Genomic DNA, 14015 nt, shown 5'->3' with positions numbered 1-14015 from the left:
ATGTTTTAAAGAAGCTGGTACTTCTGTGTATCTTCCTGGCAAATTCAACATGAACCACAAACTTTCTAATTTACAACTTGCAGAAATCTGAATGCTTTTGAATACTGGGATTTTCAACTTTGCAATTTAATGACAAGGCTGCCTTTGGCCTTTCCTGACCTGTTGTGAAGTAAATCAGGCACACTAATGTGGGCTAACAAGTCTTTTTCACACTGTTCGATCACCCTGCATCTTTTTTCTCCGCAGACACCGCCTCTCTCCCACTCTCTGTCTAGCCATCCTCCCTCAAAGCAAACAAAATGGTCACTGTAACCCTGCATTACTGCTCATTAGATCACAGGTTAGTCAAGTGGAACTGCCCGAGGTTCCCAAAGGAGAGCTATACTTCAAAAATCTGTCCATGTCAAATGAAGAAAAAACCCCTGAGCGTGGGGTCACCCAGATCAATGATCAAAAGAGACTGAGAATAGCGGAGGGAAAAAAAGAAAAAAAAAAAAAAGGCCCTTTTTTGTTAAAAAACAGCCTTCTGTATAATAAATCAGAATACAAAGATACTAAGCATTTTCTTCCCCTTAACAACACTCCATTTTTGTTTTAAAATGTAGTAACTTATTTTAAAAAATCTTCTGAAAAACAAGATTATTTAAGTGTTAAGTGCGTGGTTTTAGTAAAGCCCAAATTGCCTTTACAAAATTAGCAATTTCAGCAAGAGCAATAATACTAGGGATTTTCTCTCCGATGTATAGCTATTTAAATATTAAAACACTATAATTAAAATAATTTTTAATTTAATTATGATTTTAATTTAAACAAATGCATTCGGAATTTTATGAGAAATCATAAAGGTAGTATATGGACTCCATAGAAAAAGCAGATATCCAAAGTTATATAATTTGAACTCTTCTGGTACATGACAGATGTGCAGGCACATGTAATTCTTGGGAGGAAAAAACGTGCAGTGTTGTTTCTGTAGCCAGTGTTTAAAAGAAATGTAAAGACAACTTAAAAGCACTGCAAAGTCCCCAAATATATAAAAAAATAAAAAAGAGAATAAATTTATTTGATTAATTTTGAAATACAGTGCATGCCAGATTAGTCAAATAAGAGTATTGGCTGTATAATGAAATTTTGTGCACACATGCTTTTGAACATTGGATAGCCTTTACTTATACGGAATGAATTGCATACAATATGAAAAAAACGAACTTAAATAATGCATTGTAAAATATCATAGATAACCAAGCTTATTTAAAATGAGTTACTTATTTTTAAATGATAAATTCAGTGCTGCATCCTAAAGGATCAAAATATTTTCTGCAAAACTGATGACAGCGCATCTTTTAATTTATAGCTCCAAAGACCTTTATTTTTCTATACCAAAGAGTAATATACATCGCACACTCTATTTACTTTCTCCTCAGCCATGAGTAAAAGCACAATTAGGTGAAAGGAACAAAGGTATCTAATTTGGAACACAATATTTGGTAGCAGTCTCATAGTTAATATATGCTGTATTCCAAAACTAGTACTGCAATAGAACAAAGCTATAGTAAAACAAAGGAAAAAGAAATCCTTAAAATACTTCCTAGTGTTTCATATAATTTCAGTAAAATAATTTATTAGCTTTATGATAATAACCACACAGAAAAAGAACAAAATTAGAATGTGACTGGTGTGATGATATATTATATAAAAATATTGGGAAAATAATACAGAACAAACCTATACAAACAGGGAGATTGACAAGACAACATCATTTTAAACAAGCAATGGTATTGTAGTAAATGTATAAAAGATCAACAAAATGTAGTAAACAATTATCCTCCTTTGTACATATGTGGGGACAAGCTGAAGTGCTTGCTATGAAAAACTCATTCACTACTGCACTTTTTTCACGTTTGCCAGATGCCTTGCAGTTCATATGGATACTTGAATATGGAACTTCAGCATGCAGTAACTTTAAGACAACCTACAGGCACATTTTGAAGCTTTAGCTTCAAGACAACATTTCTGAGGCTTGCAACTTCAAATACAAGCAGGATTTGAACAAAAGTTAACAGAGAACATTAGAAGATGAAAAACGTTGAGAAATTGTGTGCACACACTAGGACACATTATTCCATACACTGCTAATGTGCAATGCTACTTAAATAGTAGATAAAAACAATATTAACAATGATCTAGATAAATCTGACTACTACATCAACATATCTTTTCAGGACGGTATAATTTCCCCAGCATTTTTATAAGTTTTGTCACTTATTCGGACGATCCTTTACTAATAATTCTTTTCTGTACAAACTGAAAATTTCAACCTGTTCAATTCCAGCAGAACAAACGTAATGTTTCATGTCAGACTGCTGTAACAGATTTTCTAAACGTTTAAACTATTTTGAGAAAACATTTACGCTTATAAAGATTCCAGCATGACTAATGATATCCTGCAGTATCAACAAATCATCATTAGAATAATGTCATTATATTCAAAACTCTGCTTCTAGTCTCATACAGAAGATTGTTCCCAGATGCTAGAGAGTGGATAATTCATGTTTCTTTGGGGGCTATGTCTGCATCTCCTGCTGAATCACTGGAATAAGCTGACGTGAGAATGGTTTCCTCTTTTTGAATCATATACCATTATCCATTGGACAGAAAAAAATTCTGAAGAAATAATAGACACTGTTCTCAACATGTATCCCTACAAAAGAAAGCCTCAAATGAACTGCTTTAAGCAAAAACTCAGCAATACTCCATCCTCATCCTTCCTGACCTGTGGACCCTTCACCGCTGTTGAACTTGCTGAACTCCTCTCCATTCTTCATTTCCATTTCATCCTGATTCCTCTCTAATTATCCCTTCTGCTTTACTTTCTCATACAGTTTTGAAGGTGGCAGGGAGATAGCTGCACAAGATTTGTCATTGGTCCTCTCACATTACTTCTCTTACTCCTTATCTCTTCGTTATTCTACCTCAAAGACATTCAAACACATTTCTATGCTGATGAACCACAGATCTACCTTTAAATCCATATCAGAGATGCATAACAGTTATTACCTCAAGCTCAGTATCACTAAATCAAAATCCTCAGTCATATAAACTGAACTCTAGCTACTTCCTTCCTTTGCTACTTTTCAGCCATTTTCAAAAACCACAGCATTCTATCCAACATTCAAGTTCATAATCTGGGAACAATCTCTGACTCTGACTTCTCACAAACCCACACAGCACCTGAGATTTCTGCAGAAGCATAATGGTTCAAAGGGACAAAGAGCTCAGAAGGGTGAATGGACAGGAAAAGATTTCATCTCACCTCACAATGCTACAACATCCTTTCTTGAGCCTTGACAACAGCAATTTTGTCCCAGTGACTTCTATACAGAATGCTGATGCAAAGATGAACCCTTCTCACTCCTATCACTTAAACATGTGCATTGCTCAAAACTGTTTTGTAAAGTCTCAATCATATGCTATCTCCATTTTCAGAGCTGCATGGTTGATTCCCTCTCATTATCACATGAATCCCATGATTACCTATCTAAAGTAGTTTCAAGCCCTTATGGGCCAGCAACGCACCCATTTTCAGTCTTACTTTTCCTCTTTCTTGCTGAATGGCAGAGCTCAGAAGGTTGTCATCAGTGGCGCAAAGTCTAGTTGGAGGCCAGTAACTAGCGGCACACCTCAGGGGTCAATACTGGGTCCAAGCCTGTCCAACTTAACTCGACAACAGCCTGTATGGTGGGACAAAAGCGCACTTTCAGCAAGTTTGCTGATGATACAAAACTGGGAGGAGTGGTTGATACACCAGAGGGTTGTATTGCCATTCAGAGGGAGGATCTCAACAGGCTGGAGACATGTGCAGAGAGAAACCTCATGAAGTTCAAAAAAGGCAAGTGCAGAGTCTTGCATCTAGGGAGTGCACCTGCATAGGCTGGGGGCTGACCTGCTGGAAAGCAGCTCTGCAGAGAAGCACTCTGGAGTCCCACTGGACAAGCTGATCATGAGCCAGCAATGTGCGCTTGTGGCCAGGAAGGCCAATGGTATCCTGGGCTGCATTAGGGAGAGTACTGCCAGCAGGTCAAGGGGGGCGGATCTTTCCCCTCTACTCATTCTTGATGAGGCTGCATCTGGAGTGCTGGTTCCAGTTCTGGGCTCCCCAGTACAAGAGAGACATGGAACTACTGAAGCAAGTCCAGCAAAGGGCCGCTAAGCGATTAAGGGGTGGCAGCATCCCTCATATGAGGACAGGCTGAGAGAGCTGGGGTTGTTCAGCCAGGAGAAGAGAAGACTGAGGGGGAATCTTATTGGTGCATAAAAATATCTGAAGGGAGAGTGTAAAGAAGACTGAGCCAGGCTCTTCTCAGCAGTGGCCAGCAACAGGGCCAGAGGAAATGGACACAAACTGAAACACAGGAAGCTCCATCTGAACAAGAGGAAAAATTCCTTTTACTGTGATGGTGACAGAGCACTGACTGAAACAGGTTGCCCAGAGGTTGCAGAATCTTCCTCCTTGGAGATACTCATAAGTCATCTGGACAGGGTCCTGGGCAGCCTGCTCTATGTGACCCAGCTTGAGCAAGCAGGTTGTACTAGATCTCCAGAGGCCTCTCCCCACCTCAACAGTTCTATGATTCTTTGTGATTCAGGTTGCCACTCATCCCCAGCAGAAAATCCTCTTAAGCATATTCAGAAATAACTCAAGTGCCTTCCTTCCCATTATCCTTAAAACACTTCTTTCACACAATATCCACACATAGTTTAGTGGTTGGGTCCTGCCAAGCCATAATTACTGCGTAAGATGTTGATCAATACTGCATCATCACTTTTTTTTGTGCATCACTAGCTGTACTTAGCAGTGGTCTCATTTTGTAGCATTTACACTGTTTGGTTAGAATGTACTTTCTTATTGAACATTTCTAAAACTCCTGGAATTCTGAGCCAGAACTATTGTCCTGTGCTATTATTGTTTAATACAATTAAACAAACAGACGAATTCAGTCTTTATATTGCCTAAAAAGAAGTTTAACAGATGAAAGAGGCACCAAAAAAAAAAAAAAAAAAAAAGAGAGAGAGAGAGAGAACCCAAGCCCAACTCTGAGCACCTCCAGATTAATGTGGGTTTTAGAAAACAACACTGCATACATACATTCCTAACAAGATTTTTGAGTTGTTCAGAATTACAGACAATCTTAATCTATGTTACTTCATAGTATAAGTACAACTGACATGGTTAGAATTTTCTATTATTCAGGGATATAATTAAATTCTAACTTAAACTAGCTAGATGGATATGAAACAGATAATTTTTCTCCTACTCAGTTATTCTTCAACCTCTGTTCTGGCACAGCTAATAAAGATGTTGATCATGATGTTCCACAAATGTGAGCATCTAATTCCCAGGGAATGAACAGAGTCCAAAAATTCTTTTCATACACTGCATGCCTACTCTAATTTAATGATGATTATACGATCACAAACAACCTGAAAATATTTTAAAAAATTGACTTTCTGCTCAACCTTGAGTAACAAAACCAAATAATGTATTTAAAAGTTTAATTATACAAAATGATCAGAGCGCCTCTTGCCTTGCTAAATGTAACTGCAATATATTTTACTCCCTTTCAATCAATAAATCTATTTAATGTTAAGACACTGATACCTTCTATTTTAGAAAATAAAGATACGAAGTTCTCCTCTTTTAAGAAATGCTGCAGCTTGAATTTTTGCATTCAAGACTAAAAATACAAATTTATATGTATATTGACTAAAAATATGAAAAGGTTTTTTGAAAGGAAATACATGCCGAGTTATTTTCTTACACAACAGCCGAGATTCTAAAAACTTGGTCCAATGCATTACTAAATGCTTTCCATTCTTTTTCATTTGATCAGGAGATTTTTTTTTCTTTAATTGCTGTAGTGTTCTATTTGAAAAACAGTTTTACAGACACTGGTTTGTTCCATTTGAAATACTTCTTCTGAGAGAAGTCATCTTTTACTCATGCAAAACATCTCAAGTCGTAATTAAATTTCTGAGCACTCAAGAATTCCTCTTAACAGCAATTTCACAGACTTAAAGGCCCAAAAGGATCATTACAATCATATGGTCAGATTTGTATCCAACAGATTTCACTTAATAATCCTCTACTGAAGCCCCAAAACTTGTAACCAAGCAAAAAAGGTTTCAGAAAGAACTATTTATAAAGCTCTTCTGATCACCAGCAGTCTTTAATAAATATAAGCACATAGTAAACATAAGCATATATATATAAGAATAAGTAAACAAGTATTTATGAAAAATATTTACTAGAAGATCTTTGTATCTGAAAGCATTTGAAAGTTTCTCTCACTTCACTTTTCATTTATTCAGACTATGCTCCTGACTTTGCATTCACTCTTACCAAGCTAATGTTTAGTTTTGCAAGTGTAAGTCCTTCTCTTTGGACAGCAGTTTCTTTTGTTCTGGCTAGGAAGATGACTAGGATATACTGAAAATAAATGCTTTTTTCCTACTTCTCTCTCAATTTGAGTAAAATTTGTGCATCTCTCCAAAAACTTTCATTGTTAAGGAATCTGGGAAAGAATTTTTCCTTAATTTCCAGCATAACCTTCCCCAACTAAGATTCACTCTTGCAGAACTAGCCAAAAAGGTGAAAGAGAAAGATGGGAAGAGAAGCTCCAATTTTTACTGCGTTCATACCTAATGGATCTCAGCCAGAATTCCACAATGCTTTCTGCACCAGTACTAATTTCAGGAACTTACCTCGACTCCCACCCTCCTACTGCCCCTCATTTATGCCTGTACATGACTTGCCCAGTTGTGTTGTGAACTCATCATTTTAAAATAAGACTAGGAGGAAGGAGGGGAGCAGTAAGTAAATTTTAGCACCCATTCAGTTCATCTCAGGGCCATACAAATAGCCAATACTGCTAACAAAAACTCAAAGTTCAGCCATCTACGTACATATATTTACAAGAAACACATGCAGACACAGTGCTTTAAAAATCACGCTACCAACTCTGAAAAGCTACATACAGCAATACTTTTCAACATTTACCTCCAAACATGTACCTTTGGTGTAGAATAGTACCACACTATTAGCTGCAAGTGTGACTTAAAAGTTTTTGTTTTCTATGCAACTGTTTGATGCCATGAAGTTGGTATATGCGAACAGTACTTCCATTTCTGCGTCTCGACTACGCCATTCCTGCTGTTCAGCCTCCCGCACATTGTATGGCACGTGCACATCTCCAAGCACTTTCACCTGTACCTTTAGGAGGGTTATCCCAGTTTCAAATTTCTAGGTGCACCCTTTCAGCACCTTTCAGCCCAACACAGACTTTAAATTCATCAAGGAAAGTATCAGGAATTTATTATTCAGAGTTTTTTGTTTCTTTGTTCAACTAGGTATGTACATTAGTACAGCACAGTTATTTGAAAACAATATTATTCACCTAATTAATAATTACAATCCATCTTTTGATCTGATAAAAATATATAGAGAATATTATCTGCCAGGACCTTGTTTATAATAAAACAGTAGTTGAAACAAAACCCATTTAAAGAAAGGCGTATATTTACTGTTTGAATTCCTCATGTCATCTTTTTATAAAGCATTTTCACAAAATGTAAAGTCTTCCTATACAATTTTATTTATTAAACCTTAAAAACACTTCACAGCTTGTTTCACACTGTTTAATTTTTTCTTTGCTCACTGTTATTTCCTTCCATGCCAGTGACTTGAAGAGAACAGACAAATCCAGCTCCCGCCAAGATTCAAAATTTCTCATTTTAAGATGCTTATTATGTTACTTACATTTTGCAGCAGTAAAAATTTACTGAGCAACTCACTATCAGTGTAATCATTAACTACGCAATGATTAAAGCGAACACTATCTGCTTAATATTTACACTGGAGACAGATTTGCAACCATATCAAACTGTTTTGGTCTTCATATCTAGCTAAAAGATTTGCTTCGTGATGTAGTAACAAAATAGTGTACTCTTTGATTAAACATTTGCTAAGTACAGTAAATTTCGTGTGTGTGTGTGTGTGTGTGTGTGTGTGTACACAAATATATACAGGCAAGCTTAAATTTTCAACAAAACAGGACAAAGTTAGTTATCTTTATGGAATTGTGTACTCTAAATCTCAAAATGTGCCAATTTCCACCTTAAAAAAAATAACAAAAACCCCAAATGAAAAGCAGTAATGAAGGCATTTATCACATTAACTTAGAGCAAAGGCCTGTTACACCAGTACTTTAGGGTCTTTATTGCCTGCCGTTATTTTCCTATAATACTGAAGACAATTTTAAACCACCCATAGAGCTTTAAATGCTTTGTAACTTAGCTATCTGAAAGATCATTGCTTTTTATAAACAGCTACAGTTAAGACGAACAGATTTCTTAAACCAGAGAGCGATCATTTAGGATGGGAAGAGGTCACAGGCAGGTGATTATCTCTATTAGATTATCTCCTACTTTAGAAAGTCATCATTCCTAGTGGCTATATGGAAATCATTATTAGGATTTTCTGAAAATATCAAATTTTAACAAGCCTTTGCTTAATGGCTGCCAGGTGATATTAAATATGCTAATATAATGTGCATTTATTAATTCAAACCAGGTTCTAGCTTTTTGTTTTGTTTTGCTTTTTTTAAATATATCCACTAGGTCACAGAATCACAGCACGGTTGAGGTTGGAAGGGACCTCTGGAGATCATTAGTCCAACCCACCTGCTCAAGCGGGGTCACCTAGAGCACATTGCACAGGATCGCATCCAGATCGTATTAGCAACTATTGTTTTAGGATATATTTATATGTTAATCATCTCCTTATCTGCTCTGAAGAAGTTCTTCATTCAGGAAAGGGCTTCCTATGAGACACGCGAATAGGAGTCATTTCTGCATTGTTCTAAACATGGCAAGATTAATAACTGAAATATTTCCTAAACATCAGTTTAACAGTGTCCTCCTCTCCTGCAAGCATGTTCATAACTGAAGTCTGACAAATAACTCAGTGTTCCCACAAAGGCCACAGTTGTGAAGGAGGCAGCCAACATTCAAAATAGCAGTGTCCAGTTCCAAAACAATCTTCAAATCTCAGGGGATACACCTTGGATGAGAAGAGGTATTTGCAGTGAGGGAACTGCAAATATTAAGGTCATTTAGGTCACACCTATCTCAAACGGGGTAAGAATCTCTATTTTGGCTATAGGCTGCAGTAATTTGAAGATAAATTATTTCAGGAATAGTTTATTAGGAACTAAACCCTGCCTCAGTTTAAATTTGGTATAGATGTCCCTGTCACAAAAGACATAGATTTGCAAAAGCTGCTTTTTAAGACTTCTCATAGGTAAATTTGGGAGGCCTGGCCAGAACAAGAACAAGTCAGACTGCAGAGAGTACCTCCATTTTCACTCTTGGTTTCAACCTAAGCTACTGCATTACTGCTGGATCCATCATCTGTTAAAAGCTATTAGCCGAGATACTGCATAATCTCTGAAGCTTAACCTCCTAATATGTCATTGTTCAATGCTGTTCTTCAGATTGTTAATATTAATATCTGTAATAATAATTACAGATATTATTATATCTGCCCACTGGTAAGATGATGGGGTTTCCCATTAGAAACTATTTTCTCTTAACTAGCAGCAACTACCAAAGGGATGAACTACAGCAGAAGCAAATGAAGCCACTGATCCCCTGATATCAGCAGGAAGGTCCTGGAACGAAACCTGCCATATGCAGGCAGCTCAGATTCTAGAGCACCGGGCCCAGACAGAGCAGTTTCTGTAACACTCCAACTTTTTGGCAGAATCTGCAGATTCTGACAACCTCAGCAATCTTCTGAGCTGCTCATTAAGCTTTAAGATACTTAAACATCAAAGAGACACTGTTATCTATCTACAAAATTATTTCCAGACAGATAACAGAGGACAAACGGGCAGGGTAACAGCTAGTGGTCCTCACATCACTAAGGTGCCTCTTTCACAGAGTCAACCTCCACTTTTCTACCAGTAGAAAACAGAATTAAACACTACACACTATTCAAAAATCCAATACCTTGAAATACTCTAATAGATAAATACAACACAGTCTATATAAATATGGGATTGTTCTTTCACATTTACTTTTGAAAACATTGTTTGCAATTCAATGACATTTTTGATTGGTTTATAACAAAGAAAAAACAATGGAAAAAAGATGGTTTTCTGGAGTTTCACACAGTCGTCATCTTTAAAGTAAGATCTTGTATACACAACACATTTGTGATCAGCTCACCACAAATATCTTTTCACTTTCCAAGTGGTTTCCTGACAATAATATCTAAAATAGACTGAAAAGATATACTTCAAAAAGGTAAATTATACGGCATCTTTGATGATTTCCTGCAGTACTAACAGTCAACAATATTTACGCAAGAAAAATGTATTATTAATTGCCTTCACTTTTGTATAAATAAAAGAAACAAAATAGTCTTAAAACATCTTCACACACAATCTTGAACAGCCACCAGCACCTCCCAGCCAAACACATAGCTGCTTCACCAGAGAACTAGCAAGGCTTCATTGCTTGATGGGATTTTTTTTTTGACCTGTTCTACACAGCTTTTGTATTCTACAAGCCTGGTGAACAGCTATACACTGCAACCAATTTTGCTTAAAAATTCAAATATTGCATACAAGTCCTCAACATGATTCAGACAAGCATTTGCTCAGCATATGCTAAAGTACACTGGCTACAGACAACTTCCAGTCCATGCTACCCATGATTCCCAAGGGTTGCTCTGACTCAGGAGGGTAAGCAAACTCTGTTTGCATACTGTTTTAAACCATATGAATCTGCTGGTTTATCCAATTTCTGATATTAAGCAAAGTAACACAGATTCTAAAATAAAAATCAACAACTCTGCAAGTGAACAACAAAGCTACTGTGATTGCAAAGCAATTTACAGGCTTTATTACCACAAATCTCCTGCAACACTTGTCTGTCACAAAAATCTGACTAATCAAAAACACTTGTCTGTAATCAAAAGCAAGTCTGATGCTGGAAAACCCGAAACACTCTCTGTCAATAAGAGCTTTATTAAAAATTATAATTAGGTAAACTGTTCTGGAATTGTACTCAGTATTTTGGAAATAGTGACCAAACACACCAATCAATGTGCCACAATTACTCCACCTTCCCATCTGCTGGATAACTGAATTTATTTTTCACTTGTAACTATTATATTTACTAACTCAGAAGGGATCAGCAAGAACTGGTCTATGCTTGATTATTCCTTATTATTATAGTTTTAATCTAAAATCTGGTTACTTTGTAACATACCTATTGACTCAAATATGATTGTCTGAGTATTACTGTCTGGTTAATGTATGCAGGGTTTTTTTCAGCATGACTCAGTTGAAATCATTCAATAGCTATTTGTAAACACAGATAGATGCTACTGTCACAAGAATATCAAAACAACTTAATACATCTTTCACATGGGAAGATGGAATAAATACCAGACAAGTTGACACAACAAAAATAAGAGCCATAGTATTTAATTTTTTAAATAGAAAGCAGCAACACAGTAAGATGCTAAAACGGTTTTGACTCCACTGTAATGAAAAACACCATTCACAGAACAAAAAGGAGATTTCAGTCTTTAATGCGAAGAGTCCTTTAAATGACATTTATATATAAACAGAATGACACAATCAAATATACGTCAGCATAAAAAAATTAATTTCTTTCAACTTCAAAAGAATAAGTAGAGCTTCTCAAGAGTCAGTAACCTTCAACACTTCCTCAAAGATATAAGCAATATAATAAGAACATATGTAAGAAGATTTTTTCAGAAACATAAGAACAGAAGGTATACTGAATGGAAAAATTTTATAATTTACTATGGGATACCTGCAAAGTAGACAAAGACATCATACGTTAAAAGAAGAGAGAACAGAGTAACAGCTTGAGAATAAGAATTGCAACTTTGTACTCACACAGGTACACAGCAACTAAGATAAAAGCTTTTAGGTAAGAGGCTACACATGGCTGCAAACTTAATTTACTGCTTTAAGCAGTGAAGAACGGAGTAATGGGATAGTGCAAGACCAAAACTAACAGCAAAACGAAAAGCAAAACAAAAAACACTCTCAGCAGCTTTTGATAAGAGAAGTTAAAAATATGCCAAAAGCAGGAGAAGTGTGTTAACTGGTGTGTTTTTCTGAACAACCAAGTCTGTACAGAGTGCACTGCGCTAAGCTCTATTGGGGCAGGGGCCGTTCTCAGGCTGTGCACTCACAGTGGAAGCTTGCTAAGGCCAACCCTTAACTAGGATGTCAGGGTAAAATAATAGTGGGTCAGTAGTGTGCAGACAGTAAATACAAACAGGCAAGAAGCTGCCATGTTAACATACCTCTTGTATGGAGCGAGCTGCTGGCTTGTCTTGATGATTGGCCAGTATTAAAAACGGCAAAGTACATAACTGTGGGTGCTGGAGAGCAGAATGCAGTTCATTCCTAGCAGTTTCCAGATCATCTTCCGAAGAGGCACTGTCTAATACGAATATTACCCCCTGGGATCCTTGGTAGTAACGACTCCAGTACTTCCTGATATTGTCAGCCCCTTCAAGACAATAATAAAAACTAATCAAAACAAGAATAATTAAACAGATTTAAACCTCTTATCTGGTAACAACTCTCCTGCTTAACAAAAAGAAAAGAGATACATTTTTGCTCACTGATATATATTATTGAAAGAATAAAAAGAAAACCTAACAAATCTAGCACATACAGACATACCAATCCAACAACATTTTGACAAGGGAAGAATCTGACTCAGCTGAAGACTTCTGCCCCACTAATGAGCACTGGGCAACTAATATGCTTCCAGTATTATCTAGCCTAACTCCATATCTTCTCATAGAAATATCCTGTTCTTAATACATAAATAAATCATCCTTTGCTCAGTCTCTTTTCCATAGCCCAGTCATTGCTTAACTTGTCATTTCTGTCATTTCAGTTGCTCATTTCTGAGCATGATCGGATCTTTCAGTTCACCTCCAAAATGCTTCATCATTGGAGAAAAAAGTGTGAGAAAAGTCTACTCAAGTTGTAAACACACTTTTAGCAAGGAGAATCAAGATACAAGTGAGATGAATGAGGAGATAGGGTGGTAACCTGCACAGGCATTCACTGCAACTAATTTTGTTCTGTCAACCATGGTAAGGACTCTAGAAGAGTCCAGCAGAGCAGACAGTGACTGTGCAGGTTTATGTGCCACAGTAATTTTTAGGACACAGTTCAGTGGCACTCAGCCAACTCAACACAAGCCAAGCAATAAGGTTATCTATGGAAAGCTTTGTCTCCTCTGGAGAGCAGCATATGTTAAGACACTGAGTGAGAAAAAAAAATCTTATTTGACAGCTGTCAAGCTAAAGCATGATTTGGATGTGGGTTACTCTTTGTCTGACTGAAAATGGCACTACACTTATGAGGACTAACATTAAAGAGTGAACAGCAGCAGCAAAACTCTAGCATAAAAAATAATATGTCTGTAATAAAGCTAGTGATTTAGAGAAATGTGCTCTTTTAAATGTACTATTCTTACTTTGAGAAGGGCAGAAGTGAGACTTTAATGTAGACAGAGATACAAAACAACTACCCACAAAAGTTCTGACCGCTTGGCAGGCATGAAGTGAGAATATAATGCAATATGATTGCTATATCACTGATATAGTACTTAAAATATTCACTTACTAGTGCATTGTACAATTAAAAGACCACCATTAAACAAAAAGAAAGAAAATTGGTATTCAAGAAGGAATTCATACCATATAATTTAAGCATCCAACTCAGAGTACTCTAGTTTTACTCCATAGAGTTTCTTTCTTCTGTCTATTGACTACACTGGGACCTTTACAGATCTAGTTCCTGTCTTCTGTACCCAGCAGAATTTAGATGGCTAATGGGAGTTGTGAGCATACACTTCAAAACTACATTTTCCTACATATTTTCTTGTATTTT

General features: G+C 36.5%; 1 protein-coding gene across 4 annotated transcripts in view; it reads right to left on the bottom strand.

Annotated features, from left to right (window-relative positions):
• ARL15 (ADP ribosylation factor like GTPase 15) overlaps positions 1-14015 on the bottom strand; it is a 219962-nt gene that overhangs the window by 113805 nt on the left and 92142 nt on the right. For all 4 annotated transcript variants that reach the window (XM_062599814.1, XM_062599816.1, XM_062599815.1 and 1 more), the window contains one exon: positions 12407-12615. In XM_062599814.1, coding sequence (XP_062455798.1) covers positions 12407-12615 — 209 coding nt within the window. The remainder of the gene's footprint in view (positions 1-12406; positions 12616-14015) is intronic.

This window comes from Rhea pennata, chromosome Z (genome assembly GCF_028389875.1).
Source record: "Rhea pennata isolate bPtePen1 chromosome Z, bPtePen1.pri, whole genome shotgun sequence".
NCBI classification, from domain to species: domain Eukaryota; kingdom Metazoa; phylum Chordata; class Aves; order Rheiformes; family Rheidae; genus Rhea; species Rhea pennata.
This window is presented reverse-complemented; position numbering and strand designations above follow the sequence as displayed.